Below are 19,126 nucleotides of genomic sequence, written 5' to 3' on the forward strand. Positions count from 1 at the left end.
TGTGTTTGACCCGGTACAATGCGGGCGAGATACAGGGACACCGCACCAGGCAAGGATCGAATCAGTTCTGTTAATATCTGCTAAAATCAAAGTCAGGCTATGGGCATTGCTTGGCATTCCCGTTACAGCGCTCTTTGAGGTGCGCCCAACTGTCCTTCAATCTTGGGTTGAAAGATGGCACCTGGTGCCAATGGTTAACAGAATAAGCGGAATGGGTTAGAACAGGGAAATTAATCTGGATTTGTTTATTATGTATGAAGTCTGCATCTGCAAAAACACTGGTATTTTTACCAGTTGCTTTATGATCATTTTGATTTACAACTAAATTTTTTATTTTATTTTATAAGTTTATTTATATAGTACCATCACACACGGTACACGAACAAAGTAAATACCAAAACAGGCCAGATAAGGTGACATTATATAGAACTGGCAGAGACTGTGTGACAGCACCTTACCTTATATTCTCCAGGTGCTGTGATGTTCTCTTAACTTACCAAAAAACGTTCCCTCAGACCAATCACTGCGCAGCAAATGAATTGGAGCCAATCACAGTTCAACAGTAACCATCACATGACCAACACCTTATAAAAGTACCATGTGCAGCAGCCAGTTTTACAATCATTCTTTCTGACTGGGAGAAAAACTTCTTTCTTAAGTGAATCCTGAGATTCCGGCCCAGCTCGATCTATTACACAGTCTCACTACTACACTTACATACATTGCTGTCTGCACATCTACATATACTGTGTGGTCAGTAAATAAAGGCCTTACAGCCGGAATCGTGAAAGTAGCAAAAATGTTCAGAAATAAAAGATCTTTCTTTTAACGAATTCTATGTTCTTTTTCCTTAACCCCTAGTTCACATATACTTGCTAACAGTTTTGAAACCACAATTGTGAACATGCAAACATAGTGGAAATTGTCAGTTTGTTAGCACCCAGGTAAGTAATATTATAGCATAGTATTATCATTTAAATTAATGAACTGCATCCAAAACAGAATTTTTAATTTTGGGACGAGTTATCCCTGAAGATGAGCATTTTTATTGAGAAAAAGAAAATACTTTAAAGCAATGTTTTTGTAAACGTGGGTGTCATGATAGGAAGTACAGGGCATTAAGGTCTGTTGAGTCAGTACAGTGTATAGGACAGTGCTAGACACCCTGATACACATTGGGGGCAGCCCTCTAACCTTCACAAGGGCCGTACACTACCCCTAATCTCAGTCATAAGTTAAAACAATACATTTAATCAAAAAGAGGCACTGATCTGTAATAACATTTTACACAAGTGTTACAAGCTATGAAAAACAGATCTGACAATAAACGAGGCAGGAACTGGGGGCCGCGGGTAAATGCTGGGAAGGCCGTTGGTTGCCAATCACTGGTTTATGACGTATATAATGATCATGCTTTGCAGCTACAAAAAAATGTTGGCAACTATGGTGTCATTCGGAAGTCATGTTTTAATTTATAATCCCTAAGAACAAGCTTCCTGTGTTTCCTGAACCGCCTTCAGACCTTCTAACCAGCCCAAACCACACGTTTATAAGAAACTTGCCAAACTGTTTTATTCAACCGCTATTGACTGCGGTATGTCAAGCGCTGACCTGCTGCTACCGTGGAACCTTTAACAGAACAGTGGTGAGGACAGGGTTAAACTGCGCATCCATCAGTAAGACCTTTGAAGGTGAGGATGGATGCAGAGTGGAACAGTGGTGTCAGCATTACATCTCCTCCAGAGAGTCCACAACATCTGTTATGCAAAATCTACAACCACTCTTCCAGCTGCCTTATCTGAAATAAATATCTGTCACAGCGTGACTCTGCCCGCGTTCTGCTTATCTCTCTCCTGCCTGGTCAGGGCTAATGGCCAAAGAGATTGGCTGGAATTCTTATCAGAAGTCTGAAGTCCGTGGACCTTGCTGCGGCTGGAGGTACAGAGCAGAATTTCATATTTCTGTAACCTCTGGATCCCCATTTGAAGACTGTAATTGTTCGGTTTATCCCCTGCTGCCTTCCAGTTAAAGGAGATAAAACAACAAAATACATCAACTAAAATTGTTATCTACAGAATATTATAGTTAAAATATAATTTTTTTAGGATACTATGTTTCAGTTCTCTGAATGGCAGCATTTCACATTTATATATGAAACATGAAGATAAAATTATATTGTTTAGTTTTACCGTTGGTTTCCATAGCAGATTTGTTAAAAAAGTAAAATGTGATTGTGAGTATTTTCTCTAAATCGTCCCAAACAGAAACAAAAGAAACAAATAAACATCTCACAGGTCTCAGACAATCACCAAAAGAAAAGACTGCTGACATGGTCCAAAAAGCTCAAATAACCTAGCAGACAATAAGGATCAATAGAGATTGGGGGCCCAAAGAGCAAATGCTGTTTTGTGACAACATGCACCTATTTTTGCTGGAATGTGACAGTAGAATTAGGCAAGTGCATGGATTAGTGTCTCACGGTGGCACCAAGGTGAGTGCGCAATTCAGAACTGGGCAGATTTGTGCGTTCCTCGCTAGGTGCAGGAAAACACCTCGTATTGTGTCCAATTTTGCACAATCACCATTATATTAGTATGTATAGCACAACAACAAAAAGGAATAACGTATCCTCAACTTTCTATTATAAAAATGTCAATTATATATAGGATAGAGCACTTTCTATTGTAAATTCTACAAATATTAAAAGTCATTGAGCTGTTTTATGACCACAAAAAGACACAAGTCTGCACACCTAGGGCCTGAATCATTAAGGAAAGTAAAGCATAAAAAATGAGTAACTTTGCACCTGGGCAAAACCATGTTGCATCGTTGGGGGAGGAAAATTGTGGAAACATATTATACGCCAAGAACGCAATTTGCGTTCAGCTTAACATAAGCCCCCAAGTGATTCTACACTAGTCAGGATAAAACGGTGACTTGTAATATGTATAATAATGTAACATAGGTTGTGCATTACACTGTATATATTATTATATAAATAAAATGAAACTAGTACTAGGAAGAGCTATGAAAACATACATTTACGTTCCTAAAGGAGAAGCCCAGTTTAGAGAAAGGGAGCGGTTGGAACAACAATGACGAATAAGCTATTAGGTAAACGCTCGCTTTGAGGTCTTTGATATGTGCGAAGAATTTATTTTTTAAAGGTTTCCTAAAGAGCACAAGATGAAAAAACATTTCCAGCTAAACAGAACCGCGCACTGCAGATTGATCCTGGTGCATGCTGGGAAGCAGCAGTAGGGCTACCCGCCTCTCTGTCACTGTCAGCATGGACCCAGCAGGGGGCAGACTATCAGACAGGCAGGGATTTATGTCAGCAGCTCAGGAAGATGAATACAAAGCTGCAGCGAGTTCTGTCGCAGCCACTTGCAGGGATGAAGGTCACCCCCCCCCCCTCCTCCTGCTAATACCGGGATGTTCGAAAGTTCAACATTTTCTTAGCTGTATAAAAGGCTAATAGTATAGTATAATCTGTTCCTGAAATGTGTTTTCTGCCTGCTGTTTGGAATCAGTATTAAATCTATTTTATGTTTTATCGCAGTTTAACTTGTTATTATCAGTTATAGTTGGTAGGAGAGCATGGAAATTAAAATTGGCATCCATGGTATTGTCTGACCCACTGTGTGCAGACTCCTGGGTATGATAAGTTCCTTCCCAACCAAAAAATATGTAACACCCCCCTCCTCCTAATAGACCCCAGCCCCACTTGCTCTTGTAGAGTCGTGTCAGGGGTATTCACATATCAGTTGAGTAGGCAAGTAATGAAGGCAAGGAGATACGTCATTTAGAGACGAGTTTGATTTTGACTTACGCACCTTTTTGGATGCGTATCTATGTCCTACAGGCTTGGTGTAAATCCTTCTGTTGGTGATGGTGACAGCCGCATCCTTGCGATGGATGTATCTATAGGGCAGCACGGTGGCTCAGTGGTTAGCACTTCTGCCTCACAGCACTGGGGTCATGAGTTCAATTCCCGACCATGGCCTTATCTGTGTGGAGTTTGTATGTTCTCCCTGTGTTTGCTTGAGTTTCCTCCGGGTGCTCCGGTTTCCTCCCACACTCCAAAAACATACTGGTAGGTTAATTGGCTGCTAACACATTGATCCTAGTGTGTGTCTGTGTGTGTGTGTGTTAGGGTATTTAGACTGTAAGCTCCAATGGGGGAGGGACTGATGTGAGTGAGTTCTCTGTACAGCGCTGCGGAATCAGTGGCGCTATATTATACACGATGATGATGAGGCATAGATAGAATAGAGACAACGCAGTTATGCCGTTTTGCCATCCATAGACTAGATACACAAGCACAATATCCTTTGCGCTCTAGGACAACAGATTTATTAGAGCAGCCCTGTAATAATTTGCGGCCGTTCCCTGCGTTTCCAGTAAGGACGGATCTAACAGACGAACAATAAAAGGTTCAGACAACACACTAATCACACTGCGCATCTGTTTGCTTCGTAAGTGCCTGACTGGAGACAGCGGCCAACACAAGGAAATAATCCTATTTGTGTTATTAGAGGCCCTCCTGGGGATTTCGGGAAGATTAGTATATCTCTAATCTGGTTATTTTATCCACAACACTCGAGGATTAACAAACCAAAATGGGCAAGGAAAATGCACAACTTCCAGCAGCCGATACGATCTATAACACTGACAGCCTCGTTGCAGTATTTTTCAGGTCAGAACAGAGTTGATCAGGTTTCATGCACAAGAGAAAAAGATTGTTTGGCTAATTTTGCATCCATTACAGGATACTATTTAGAGTTGAGCAACGACGCGCCCCCCTCACAACTCTAAACCTGTCCGCACATTTTAAATTTGCCTCCCCGTTCAGCACATCATTGACAAGGTACAAAATTGCACCTTCTAGCCGGAATTAATAAATTGCGAGCTAGGTCATTGCTCCCGGTATTCAATCAGAGCACACATGGGTGAGGAGAGGGAGGAGGATGTTTACTAGACATTGCCGAGAAGAGACGGACAACCAGTCAGCGCACACAGACAGATGACAGACCAGGGATGAGGAGAAGAATGCATTCTATCTCTGCTGTCCCTGCTCTGTCATCTGACAGCAGTCCCCTGTCAGTCCCTACTCTATAAAGAGATCAATGTTCACTATATGAACATCTGTCTCTCTTCTGTTCTTATGCCAAAAACTGCAACGGAGGAGACCAATAAAAAAACGACTATGTGCTATTGGCCTAAAACATTAGTGAGCCAGAGGCCTTGATCACATCAGGGGGCTACCAAACTCCTTTACAACATGCAAGAGGGGATTTGAAAGATTATCCCAAAAGTTGAGTATGTTCAATTTTGTCCAGAGGACAGCACAGACATTATTATTATTATCGTTTATTTGTAGGGCGCCACAAGTTTTCCACAGCGCCGCACATAGTACAAACAGTAGACTATACAGTAGACTATACAGGGTAGAACAGTACAGAACAATAAACACACAGTACCAGTACTTCAGAAACTCCGGGAGGGCAGATACAGTAGAGACGGAGCAGAAGAACAGGTATGGAGACTGGAGGGAAGAGGGCCCTGCTCATTCGATCTTACATCCTAAGGGAGAGTAAACAAAGTCAGGCACAAAAGGGAGCCAGTGAATCAAAGGGGAGAGAGATGAGGGGTCAAGGGAGGATGAGCAGAAGAGATGAGAGGTTAAATGGATGGTTGGTAGGCCTTGAGGAACAGGTGAGTTTTAAGTGCCCGTTTGAAGTAGCACAGATTGGGAGAGAGACGGATGGAGCGAGGGAGGTCGTTCCAATGAATCCATCATCATCATTAATTTATATAGCACCACTAATTCCGCAGCGCTGTACAGAGAACTCACTCACATCAGTCCCTGCAGCATTGGAGCTTACAGTCTAAATTCCCTAATATACATACACAGACAGACACACAGACTAGGGTCAATTTGTTCGCAGCCAATTAACCTACCAGTATGTTTTCGGAGTGTGGGAGGAAACCGGAGCACCCGGAGGAAACCCACGCAAACACAGAGAGAACATACAAACTCCACACAGATAAGGCCATGGTCAGGAATCGAACTCATGACCCCAGTGCTGTGAGGCAGAAGTGCTAACCACTAAGCCACCGTTTCTTGTCGTTTGCTTTCCAATTATGAAATAGGACTTTAAATTGAAATTTTAAAAGGTACCATGCTTAATATTGGGTAGGATCAGCTCCATCACTCTGACCAATCTTTGGGCTAAATACGGATTAGGATTGAGACTATTAGGCTGAGGATAATATGATCTAGTAAATGTTAGGATCACCCTGTTGTCCAGCGTACCACAATGACATATAGCATCTATAAGGTACAGCAAAGCTAATGAAGTCCATCCTATACAGTGTGGCTGTTTGCACACAAACATAGCACTAAAAAGTGATGGATAAAGTTTTGCATCAAGCTGCTTGCAGGCACGTGTGTAATTCTGCTAAGTACAGTATCCGATACCCCATTTCCAAAGGCAACAGGAAAATAATCATATTATGCAAATTTGCATTCTTTCACTTTGTAAATATAATTACGTGTTCATCCACAAATCCCCAGGGAACAGGCAGCTCTGCCTCATCTTATTTGGGGTCGCTAATGTGCACGACTCCTCGTTTTAATTTACCAAACACAAATTCAGTTATTCTTGGCCTGCAGCCTCCGCTGTTGTTTGCGTTTCTGAGATACGATTGTGATATCATCTTCCAGCTATACCAGCATTCCAGCAATTAACGATTCAGATTTAAAGGAAACGGACATCGGAAAGTCATACAATATTACAACATTCACCGTCAAACACGCATATAGCAGTACATGCTGCTCACTGTACAGTATAGTGTTTAAATAGATACAAGTCATTACTAACTGTGTTGCAATGGGCATCACTGGCACCAATTGGAATCTAATTGGGCATTAGTGATATTATCGGACATCCTGTAGGGCAGAGGTGCTCAAACCCAGTCCTCAAGAGCTACCAACAGTTCACTTTTTAAGGATTTCTTTAATCTATTTTCTGGGTCAGTAATTAACCCACCTGTTTCTACAGACAGAAATCCTGAAAACATGATTTTTACTGGACATTGATTTTACTGAGCATCTTATCGGGCATTGCTGTGTATAACGTGCATTACGGCTATAAATGGATCGAATTTAAATCTGGGGAATTTGGAGGCCAAATAAACACCTTTAACTCTGTCACATTTCTCGAACCATTCTAGATACAAGTGTTATTTCATACGTGCCAACTCTCCCTGAATGTCAGGGAGACTCCCTGAAATAGGGGTGATCTCCCTCACTCCCTGAAGAGTCTGGCATTCTCCCTGGTGCTGAGCCAGTACAAGACGTGGTTGGCTTCGCCATCTGTGGCATGATGACACTGTTCAGAAATTGTGTCCTATGTCCATGTATTGATGCCTATGGAGGTGGCCATTTTCATGGAGACCAAGATTTAATCAAAGACTGACAGGTAAGACAACATGATTTCAGTAATGGAGACAGAAATGTAAAAAAGACACTTCAGTCTCTAGAGATTCATTAGCTGCTTTTCTTTAACGCATAGTTGCCTACTCTCCCGGAATGTCTGGGAGACTCCTGCATTTCTGGGAGACCACCTCCACCGGGATCTCCCTGAAACCAACGAGGAAAAGTTGGCAAGTATGTGTTATTTTAATAGTTAATACATTTTCTGTTAAACCGCCTGATCTATGTGCGGTTTAAAATCACAGCAGCGCCTGGTCTATATTGTATGTAAATGACATATGTCTTGGTTCTGCAGAGAAGCTGAATCCACATAAGGTGTTTCCATACACGTGTAATATGTTCGCCAGTCATGTTGACGCACCGTACTAGCCAGGGCATTTGCGTGTTTGCAGGTCAGGTAAGTTGCACAATTAGAAGCTACTGAAAATACTACAGAACACCTTCAATGTAAGATAATTAATGTTACGGTGCCTTTATGATAGTGCAAGATGTTCATTTCCTACACAATCCATTCTGTGATTACAGATGTGTGGGTGGAATAATACATTCATATTGAATTATATATACATGAGTTACATAAATACACCTAATACAACGCACATTAACAGATCTATTAAAAGCAACTATACATGAATGATTGTTTCATTAACTCGGTAGTATAAATTGATTTTCCATTATTTTTTCTTATTGTATGTGTCTGCAGTAAAATCATTATAGCAGAAATGAATTCTTTTGTGCATATCCCTGATCACCGTGAACCATGCAAAATGGCTTTTGCGGGGAGGAAATTAAGTATAAAATGAGTGTATTCTCCTCAGTGCTCATTAAGATGAAGAAAGAGTTATCACACTAACAATAAGATTATAAAATGTGCGATCAGAGATGAGTAATGTGTGCGTTCTGCCGCTCACGTCCCAACACCGTGGCAAAGCAGTGCCGATCTGGTTATTTGGTGAAGACGGGGCTAGAGCCATCCTGTAGCCAATCAGGGCAGTAGGACATTCACATGATCTATCAGGTACAATATTTAAATTGATACCTAGTTATCCAAGTTCATTGTTATTTCATAACAGTGATAAGGACATGTCCCACGTGTTCTAAGACATGTGAGCTCTCAGAGTTGAAGAGGACACCAACCCAGACTGAAGGGGTTAATTGCCATAGAGGGAAGATTTGAGAATTCTTTATTGCACTGTGATACAAGCCCAATGGTAGCAGGGCCTGTTTAACTGTCGTTGCTGTTTAATAATGGTCCGCTGTGTGTGAACAGACTACGTTGCAATTAAAATATAGACAGCTCTCTTGAATATGTTGTGCAAAATTAAATATAATTCAAAGTTATATATTTTATTCAAATCACAAACCATAATATCGTTCTTATGACCCCCCCCTTCCAATCTTAGTTGAGACATTGGTCTTTATACCTGAGTGATGTCACTGTTGTCTAGCCCCTCCCACTTTCTACCTGCTTATACACGGATACGTATTACTTACTGGTGGCAGGGATGTAGCACTTGGAGACTTAGGGATTCAGCAGTAAATGACACTAGCCAACTGTCCAGTAGGGAGACACAAGATATCAATACGGCTTCTGAGAGCCATAACAGCTCTGGGCCAGTGTAATTCACTCCAAAAGGCTCATATATGTATATATGAATTAGGAGAGTTAATGGTGTTTGGGCCAAGGTAGTCAGACCAAATATGTCCCTCACACGACATTCTGCTTATACCATATTTGTGCATAACCAAGATCCAAATCCCGTCACATTCTGCCTTTACCCAATCACAGGAGCGGACAGGTCATCGCCTCCCACAAAAACCAGGATCCCACATAGGCAAACCGAGGGGGGGTGGTTTCCTAGTGCCTGGAAACCCTCCTCCAAGCCTGGGGCACTGTATAATTGAGGTGGCTGGACCCTGCCCCCGCTTCACACGGCTCTGCTCGAAAAGAGAGAGCTGCGCGCACCTAACAGTAGTGTACGCAACATTGCCCGTGTATATTATGGGGATAGGGGGAGTTGGAGAGCAGCCAAGCACTGTCTAATATTATAGCCACGCCCCCATGCATGCTGGTCACGCCCACTGGCGGCATGGTGTAGAAATCTCCCTCTGTAAATCCTGCGTTTGCCCCTGCCCTACACCCGCCTCGAGATATCATGTGTTCTGCTGTTACATCTTAATGATCTGGTTGGCTACAGATTCCAACCGTACTCAATTCAAAACTGGTTACACACAAACACGCATGTCATGAAGAATGAGCACAGCAGGTGCTGTGACAGTAGAGGGTACATACCCTCCTGACATTAAAAAATATGTTTCAGGCATATTATCATACACCGGGTGATATCTTTCTTAAGTAAAACAACACAGTTTTAGACTATTGCGGATACAAAACAATAATTTATTTCCTCTCATTGCCATGTTTGCAACCATTTGTGATTTTATGAAATTGTATTTTTTTTTTTTTTCATTTCAGTACAAACAAATCTTCAAAGAAAATGACACAAGAGATTTTCTTCCCGTAAAAGGCCCCGACCTGCCCCGGACAATAGTCATGAATGGGTCACACGAAATAAGCTTTAAAAACCCTGTAAAGCTAGACATCAAAATAAGAGAGAAAAAATTCATATAAAATTTCATCTTAATAAGAATTGATACATAACATGATTGGCTCTTGTTAACCTGTAGACTGCTGGCTTACATTGTACGTGACATCCCGTTATTGTAGATATTGGTTTAAATAGCAGGACAGGTTATATAAAAAAACACAACAGCAAAAGTAATATCACAAAATACAGTTTTATAAAATATCATTTTTTTATATTGGCAGTCGCTTTCGTGTTTTCAGGCAAGAAAAGCTTGTGTTTATTTATGAATAAGGATTAAAATGTATTAACATAGGTGTAATAAGAGATTATTTGGCAATCACATGTTTAACAACTGTACAAAAGAATGTCATGAAAAAAACAACAGTTGATATATTACTAAAGAAATATCGCAGGTTGCCTTTATTGAAGCTGGTAACGGACCCCCCTGCTGTGTGGAGCCAGCCAAAATTGTTGGCTTCCATTCGTTGGTTCCTCTATCAGAATCAGCAGTGAGCTTATGTACAAATCTGACACCGTCATATGCAAAATTATGTATTTGTCTTAAAAAAAAAAAAAAGAGAAAAAAAACTATTAACACAGTGACTGTAATTATTTTATATTTAGAGAAAAAAAATATTTGCCACATTGAACGAGGCGGGGAATTCTACCGCAACGGTAGTTTGTTATTTACAAAAGAAACCCGAAAAAAATATTTTGGAGGATTTTATACAGTTGTGACGGAGAGCAAGGAGTTGTACACCCGCGTTCCGTCGGGAGATTTTGTCCCGTGCGTTAACAGTTCTTGAATTGTCATCCAGTTGTCGAAAACCTTTTTATTTCGCTTCTTCATCATCTTTTTGTGGCTGAGGTCGATGATGCTGACCTCCTTGTTGTCCTCCGCCGTCTGTTTCTCCTTCAAACAATCCAGCCTGCTCTGCATCATGAACTCTCGCCTTTTCCGCTGCTCGGAGGCCTTGCGGATGTGCTGCTTCCGCTCCTCTTTGCTCCAGTAACGTCCCATTTTCATCTCGCTTATCGCGTCGTCGTCCGTCGTCATTCCGCTCCTCTCTTCCTTTATCTTGATGGCCCTTTCTCTCAACAACTTGTCTCTAACCGGCCGTTTGGTGATGTAACGCGTTCCGTCACTCCGTACTTTCACTTTCCATTCCATCCTGGGTTCCGTAGTGTTCTGAAGGTCTTTACACATGCTGACCAAGCTCATCTGGCTCTGTGCGTACTCCACCGCAGATTTCTGCTGAATAAGCTGCATGTAACTCTGATAGTGCTGTGCGTGTGCCGGGATATGGGCGTGTTTATAAGGCGAGTGGCGATAGGGCGGTGCAAATGAGCTGGATTGCTTCTCCGAAGGATTCTGATTTTTACCCAAGTCACTGACCTTTTTGTCTCTGACTTCCGTTGGTTTACTAGCGTCAGAGTCCTTGGCTGGTTGGGAGTACCTGGCAGGACTGGACTCTCTACTGTCTCCGCCAGGTCGTAAGTTCTTCTGAGACGCACTGTAAGCAACGCTACCTGCTGCCCCGTCCACATTGAGGACATCGGCGGTCCTGCGCAGAGAGTTGTCGGGGGAGATCTCTAAAGTCAGAGGGGTGCTGCGGCAGCTTTCCCCGGTGTTGTAGGCACTCGAGCTGTCCTTGTCCGACTTTTCCGGCAGTTCGGTGATATCGGAAAGCTCGTGTCGGCGCACATCGATGCTTGTGTTGTAGTTGCGAAAACCGCTATTGTGCAACATCCACGACTCTCTGTATTGCTCTTTCAGCTGTTGCATTTTGTGCGCACGGACAATGTTCAAACACTCGAGCTCGATGCTATGTAATTCTTCATTCAGCATCTCTAACTCCCGGTCCACACTTTCCTGGTCGCTCCGGTTGGGGTCTATAGTGCTGGTTTGGTAATATCTGCTGCGCTGGTTGGAGCTCTGCACTTGGCATTTCAGTTCAAGAAGTTCCCGAAATCTCTCGCACTCGTCCATGGGGATGCCCAAGAAATCGGCATCGGTGCAATCGGCAGATATGAAAGACTCGTTGCTGAACTGCATGTCGCCACTGCCCAGCGTATCCTGGCTGTACATGAGTTTTTTCTGACTTCCCAGCGTATTGGAGGATGTTGTGTGGTCATCCGCGATATTTTCCTGTTCCGAACTCTCATCGTTGCGGGTACTTTCATCCGTGCGCCCAACGCCGCTGTCCTTCTCCATCTGGTTGGACAGAATGGTTGCGGTGTCTGTGGTTCCCCCGTCCTCGTCAAGTTTTTTCTAGAAAGGTGAAACAAAAGTTAGTAAATAACATATTCTTCTATTAACACCACAAGCAAGGGGAGGTGAATAGTCCTGCAAATCTGAAAATAATGTGGGGCTATCCAGTTGCTATTAGACTAATGCTTTCAGCTCGTTATAAAGATCCCTTTGCAGTGGATGTAAAATCAACATCATATCAATATTGATATGCTGTTGAAGTAGATAAAGCTCGGCTAGTTTCTATCGTTATACTATTGCTAGATTACAGACTGATGTGGATGTTAAATCTATATACAAATATTATACTGTTAGGGCGTGAGTCATCTTCTAACGCAATAAAATAATGAGCACAACTTGCACGCAGGTGGGCCCGTATTCAGGTACAAGCGGATCTCGAGAAACGCTCCTATCTGAATCTGGGTATAGGTACTCTCTGCAGGGGCAAAAGCAGGATTTGTAGAGGGGGGGAATTTCCACACCACGCCGCCAGTGGGCGTGACCAGCATGCATGGGGGCGTGGCTGTAATATTAGACAGTGCTTGGCTGCTCTCCAACTCTTCCTATCCCCGTAATATACATGGGCAATGCTGCGTGCACTACTGTTAGGTGCACACAGCTCTCCCTTTTCAAGCAGAGCCGTGTGAAGCAGGGGCAAGGTCCAGCCACCTCAATTATACAGTGCCCCAGGCTTGGAGGGGGGTTTCCAAGCACTAGGAGCCCCCCCACCTCGGTTTGCTTATGCTCTGACTATACATTACTTGCCGTATACAGACAGATAGAACAGACTGCAGGATACTAACAATGCATATGTGTAATATAAAGTCCTATCAGAACGCATGCACGATAAATATTTTAGACAATTTACAAGTAATAAAAGTTTTTGTTTTTTATATGAAATACATAACTCAGGATGTACTTAATGCGTAATATAAATAAAATTCATTTTTATAGTTGCTCTTACTTGCAAACACATGTCCTGGCATACAAACGTGTAGTCATTACTATCAGTCGGCACTAACACGTGCTCTGTAGCTATAGCGCAAGTGATACGGCTACAAAACACGTATCAAAGAGATGTCCTGAACTTGAATCGGCGGCATGTGCGCACACTCTTACTCGGCACACCCCTACTGTACATGGCTAATGTTAGTCTGCCTCTTCCCACCCCGTTCCGCTCTTTTGCAAGCGACCCGTGAATTACATGCAATTGCGTTCAGTGGCTTAAGTCCCGTAGAGCAATTTTACGCAAGATACGGCACACAAATGGACTTGTGTTCGATCATGAATCAGGCCCTTAATGTTCAGAAATTAGCCGTTAAAAACACAACTTCAAAAATTTTTCAGCAAATAACTCTGATATTTCAAATACTGAATGGATATCTCTATGCTGCACTGATGAGCCCTAAGAAGGTGAAATGTGTTGGTTGCAGTTCTTTATCAGGCATTGTCTCAAAACCCAATGGGCAAAGCATTGAACTAAAGGGTTTCCACACAGATGACCTTTCCCAGAAGCCTTTTCTCCTAAATACTATTCCTTATTTCTATGTTTGCTAAGGGACTGTGATAAAACTCTTACACCCACTGCCGTAGGTAACTTGGGAGTTGTATCCTAAATAAATAGATCTGTCTTGACATTCAATGAAAGGTACGAGCTTACGACATATACAAAATATTTAGATTTTTAGGATTTGTTCCACTTTAAAGCTCTGCAGTACAGATTATATTACTAGTACTTTTCAGAATAAAATAAAGGAATTATTCAGAAAGACAGCTACTTCTTCCCCTCTCACGAATGAATATTACAAATCTCTCCAGGTCTCTTCGAGCTGTCAGTCCAGTTATCTTAAGCGCATCCAGCTAAAATAATGGAATGTTTTCACCGAAAAGATGTATCATCCGCTCCCCTGTGAGCCTTTAATGCAAAACTCTTGACAAATCCCCCCTGCTAGTCATAACCTCATATATTCATTAAACTGGCTGGTTAGTTTAATCCATTTAATGGGAGGCGGGAGTGGGAATATCAGATGTGACAGGCAATGCTGACGGGAATTACCTGCTGGAGCACGCTAGCTGTAAATTGCATTGCTTGGTGGTGCTGTTCCTCTAACATGTCCATGTGTAGATCATCGAGGAAGTCATTCCTGTCATCGTCCATCCATCCTTCATCCAGCTGTGTGCCCGAGGGGTGGGGGAGCAAGAGAAGGATGACATTAAACTGCTGTCTAGGGAACAATACCTGATAAAAACATGCACCGTTCCCCCTGTCCTCTCCCTCCCCAAATAGCACGATCTTCCAAATAATTCCAGTTACATTGTTTCTGCTGTTAGAATATAGTCTGCTCAGAGCCTAAGGCTAGGTACACACTGGAGAGTTTTCGGCCAATAATCGGGCAAATCAGCCGACATACGACCGTTCGGTCGGAAGTCGGGTTAGTGTGTATAGTGACATGATGGTCAAAAGTTGTTCCAAAGTGTTGATTGTCGGCTCATTTGGTTGGTCCTAGTGTTTAATATTTTCCAACCAATCACCTAACGATCATGCAGTGTATATGCACTCATGCTCACGATCCCCATAGAGTTTACAGAGTCAGGCTCTTTTCAGCCGATGTTAGCGATGAATGTCAGAACAAACAAATGAATTATTCCTTCTCCAGCAGTTTCTACATTTGTTCACTCTGAGACAGAATATTTCGTTTCAGAGTCACAGAAGTTATGAAATTCGTTAGCACATGTGGATAGCTATAACAAGGCGGTTTTAATCAGTGTGACAATGTGACAAAAATGAATGAATGAATGTTGTGCTGTCAATCTCTGAAGACTAGAGGACCAGATGAAGAGCACAGATCTGAAGGTAAATCGTGTCAGTGTGTACGGATGAATCGTCAGACTGATTGGACCTTCAGTCGTAGATATAATCATTTGAGATAACACGTCGGTCGGAAAATTCTTCAGTGTGTACCTAACCTAATTAAGACCCCATGGGGCCCCAGGCTAGACACTGGTCTGGGCCTCCCTCCAAATGTCAAAAAAAATGTACATAAAAATGGGTTAGAGTAAGCTGTGCCCCTCGTGGTCACTGGGTTCTAGGCAAGAGCCTCTGTTGCCTAATGGGTGATTCAGTTCTGAGCCTTCTTGTGCTAATCATCACTTATACGTTATATCCCCTTGTTGATTAAGAAATGATTGTTATGAACGTTTCTGCTGTTTCCGGTGGAAACAATAAGCAATTACAGTACATACGTTATGCCAACATCTCTATAAATAACTGTAATAATAATATCTGTATAAACGGTGACTCCTGATGTCATCACGTCAGCGTGTACATTGGGAAACGTTATATTACTGTAAGGAATAGACACTGCCACCTGCTGAGACCTCCTGGGTGACTTCTAATTTTCTTATCATTGACAGCTGAGAAATATTATCCCTTATATTAAATTTGTCTGTGAACTATGTAGGTTTGTGCTGGAGATTAGTAGTGCGAGCCCCCATATGCCCCCTCCCTAATACATTCCCTACAACAGGGAGCTGACAGGCAGCAAAAATGACCTTTCTTTCTAATTTGTTGCAATAGTTAACCCTTAGTGCTGCACACAGTGATAAATGTATTTTTCTCGGTTAAAGCTGCACTACGACCTACTGAACCTAGTCCTAATTGGACAATGTCGGCTAAGGCCGAGCGGCAGGACCGGTCCGCGTGTGGCTAACATCACACAGGCATTTTATTGTCTGGGAAAGAAAACAAGGTTCAGAAAACACTTGTGTGACCCCCGGCGGCTGACAATACCTGTAATTCTGGCCTTGCTACCAGTAAGAAAACATTTTTGGTGTCTTCGCTTGTGAGGAGGGCCACCGCTTCTTCATGGTTGTGAACGTCGATGCCGTTAATCTGTAAGAGAAGAACATACGTCTCACAGCCTCACCGGAAACTCCTCCTTTCATAAACATCTGTTTGGGGAAGGGGGTCGGCCAATGTTCTTCTAAACTCAACAAGCTGAGATGGAAGAGTTAAAAGTGTAATATAACTTAAGCTCAGCCGCCAGAGAAGAGCTGCCAAACGGAGGCGCAGAAGATTAAGGCAAGCAATTACGGCTGCCAACTGTCCTGGAAAAAGATACCGGACATTCTCTGCTGTATTTTAGTGGTACCATGAGCCCCATTCTTACTCATCAGTCTACTAATGTACTAGCCAGATGGCCACCCATTCTTACCCATCAGTCTACTAATGTACTAGCCAGGTGGCCACCCATTCTTACCCATCAGTCTACTAATGTACTAGCCAGGTGGCCACCCATTCTTACTCATCAGTCTACTAATGTACTAGCCAGGTGGCCACCCATTCTTACCCATCAGTCTACTAATGTACTAGCCAGATGGCCACCCTACAAGTATACAAGTCAGGATACTCATGGTACAGAAATTGCCAGCCTCGTAAACCCTCACCAAAAGGGAGCATCGAGAATCTGCTGTTCAGCGCAACTCAGATCAAATGATTTTTGACAAGCGAGTCTTACCTGTATTATCCGGTCTCCCTCTCTGATACGACCATCTTTAGCAGCGATGCTATTGGGGTCAATCTGAAAAATAAATATCCACATGTTTTGCATAATTAACAATTAATATATTTTCTTGAATATTATAATAGTGCTGTTACAGACACCAAGATAACCAATTCAACTGAAGATGAATAATTATTTACTATAAATTATTTAGCGCTGCGCTTGGCTATGACATCATAGCGCCAGACTCCCAGCGTCACACCAACATGAAGGTGGAGCAGTTTCACATGTAAGAAGTTGGCGGCTGGTTCCCCTTCATGTCAGCGGCTGGTGGTCCGTGTGGCTGGGGGCACGAATGACACTGGATGAATGACATTATGTCACACATTCAGTGTTATAGGTGCCGCCTAAAGATAGCGCCTTAGGCAACTGCCTAGATTGGCCTATTGGTAGCCAGCATGGTACAGGCATTAACAAAATAGTTGTGTAATACAGATACGTGTTTATTTTAATATAAAAAGTGAAGACTGGAATGGACACAGAGCTATCCTGTGTAAACCTATTCAAGAAGTGTCACATGATACAAATTAAGTTGGATATCCCCATTAAACCCCCTACCTAAATACTATACTATAATCACAGCAGACATCTTTTATCTCCGTAACCTCTAGATGTATTCTTACCTCACTAACATAGATTCCTGTGTCGTCCTCGTCGTCTGTCCGGTAGCAGACGGTTAATCCCAGCTTATCCTGGCTGTTCAGTCTGTATAGGTCTATTTCCTGGACAAAGAGGAAACAAAATGGCCGACAATGAGCGATATCTCAAACGCCATGAACCACATTTCAACCCTGCGATGTCTGCTCGGAACGCTTGTCAGTTCCCTGGAAAAGGGCCGATTAACTTACTCAGCTCAGAGTCATTTTACATAAAAAAGATCAATACTGTGCGGTCTGGGTCCATTTGTCAATACCAAGTCATTTTACAAGAGGAGGAAAAAAAAAAAGACGTTTCATTGATTTTTTGATTTTTTTGACGGGAACGTCTCTCACACAACGTCGGGGCTGCGAGAGCAGATTTGCTGTAGAGAAACTATAATATCATTTGTCTTCTGCGTCTGACTCGGGCAATGCTCGATGTAATGGGAAGTTAACTAAATGAATTCAGGACAAAAAAATGTCGGTCGTTGTTTATTGGTGAAATGTTTGTCCTGATGAAGTAAATGGTATTGGAAATGTCACTATATAAACGAGGTACATAGACATTTCTCTAAGATGTCATCTGCCCGATGTCTTATCTGAACAGATATAACTTCATATTATTTTATTTACAATCTTCCTTCACACACTCTATTACATATACAGTGTAATATATATGTGTATATATATATATATATATATATATATATATATATATATATATATGTATATGTATACACACACACACATATATATATATATATACACACACGCACACACACACATATCATCAATTTATTTAGCGCTACTTATTCCGCAGCGCTGTACAGAGAACTCATTCACATCAGTCCCTGCCCCATTGGAGCTTACAGTCTAAATTCTCTAACATACACACACACACACAGAGACAGAGAGAGACTATATATGTATATATATAATTATATATGTTTATATACACTCACACACCTCCCATATATCTCTCTCTCATATCTATCAATCTCTCTATTTCAAAACTATCTATCTATCTCAAAACTATCTATCTCAAAACTATCTATCTCAAAACTATCTATCTCAAAACTATCCATCTCAAAACTATCCATCTCAAAACTATCCATCTCAAAACTATCCATCTCAAAACTATCCATCTCAAAACTATCCATCTCAAAACTATCCATCTCAAAACTATCCATCTCAAAACTATCCATCTCAAAACTATCCATCTCAAAACTATCCATTTATCTATCTAAAAACTATCTATCTATCTATCTCAAAACTATCCATCTATCTATCTATCTCAAAACTATCCATCTATCTATCTATCTCAAAACTATCCATCTATCTATCCATCTATCTCAAAACTATCCATCTATCTCAAAACTATCCATCTATCTCAAAACTATCCATCTATCTCAAAACTATCCATCTATCTATCTCAAAACTATCCATCTATCTATCTCAAAACTATCCATCTATCTATCTCAAAACTATCTATCTCAAAACTATCTATCTATGTATCTCAAAACTATCTATCTATGTATCTCAAAACTATCTATCTATGTATCTCAAAACTATCTATCTATGTATCT

General features: G+C 41.8%; 1 protein-coding gene across 4 annotated transcripts in view; it reads right to left on the reverse strand.

The window, feature by feature from the left end:
- Positions 1–9,881: 9,881 nt before the first annotated feature.
- The window catches only part of PDZRN3 (PDZ domain containing ring finger 3), a 192,705-nt gene continuing 183,460 nt past the window's right edge, over positions 9,882–19,126 (reverse strand). For all 4 annotated transcript variants that reach the window (XM_075183470.1, XM_075183469.1, XM_075183471.1 and 1 more), the window contains 5 exons: positions 17,526–17,624; positions 16,858–16,920; positions 16,131–16,232; positions 14,397–14,513; positions 9,882–12,361 (listed from right to left, as the gene is read on the reverse strand). In XM_075183470.1, coding sequence (XP_075039571.1) covers positions 10,814–12,361; positions 14,397–14,513; positions 16,131–16,232; positions 16,858–16,920; positions 17,526–17,624 — 1,929 coding nt within the window. In that variant the 3' untranslated portion in view covers positions 9,882–10,813. The remainder of the gene's footprint in view (positions 12,362–14,396; positions 14,514–16,130; positions 16,233–16,857; positions 16,921–17,525; positions 17,625–19,126) is intronic.

The sequence above is a fragment of the Mixophyes fleayi genome, chromosome 8 (assembly GCF_038048845.1).
Source record: "Mixophyes fleayi isolate aMixFle1 chromosome 8, aMixFle1.hap1, whole genome shotgun sequence".
Taxonomy (NCBI): domain Eukaryota; kingdom Metazoa; phylum Chordata; class Amphibia; order Anura; family Limnodynastidae; genus Mixophyes; species Mixophyes fleayi.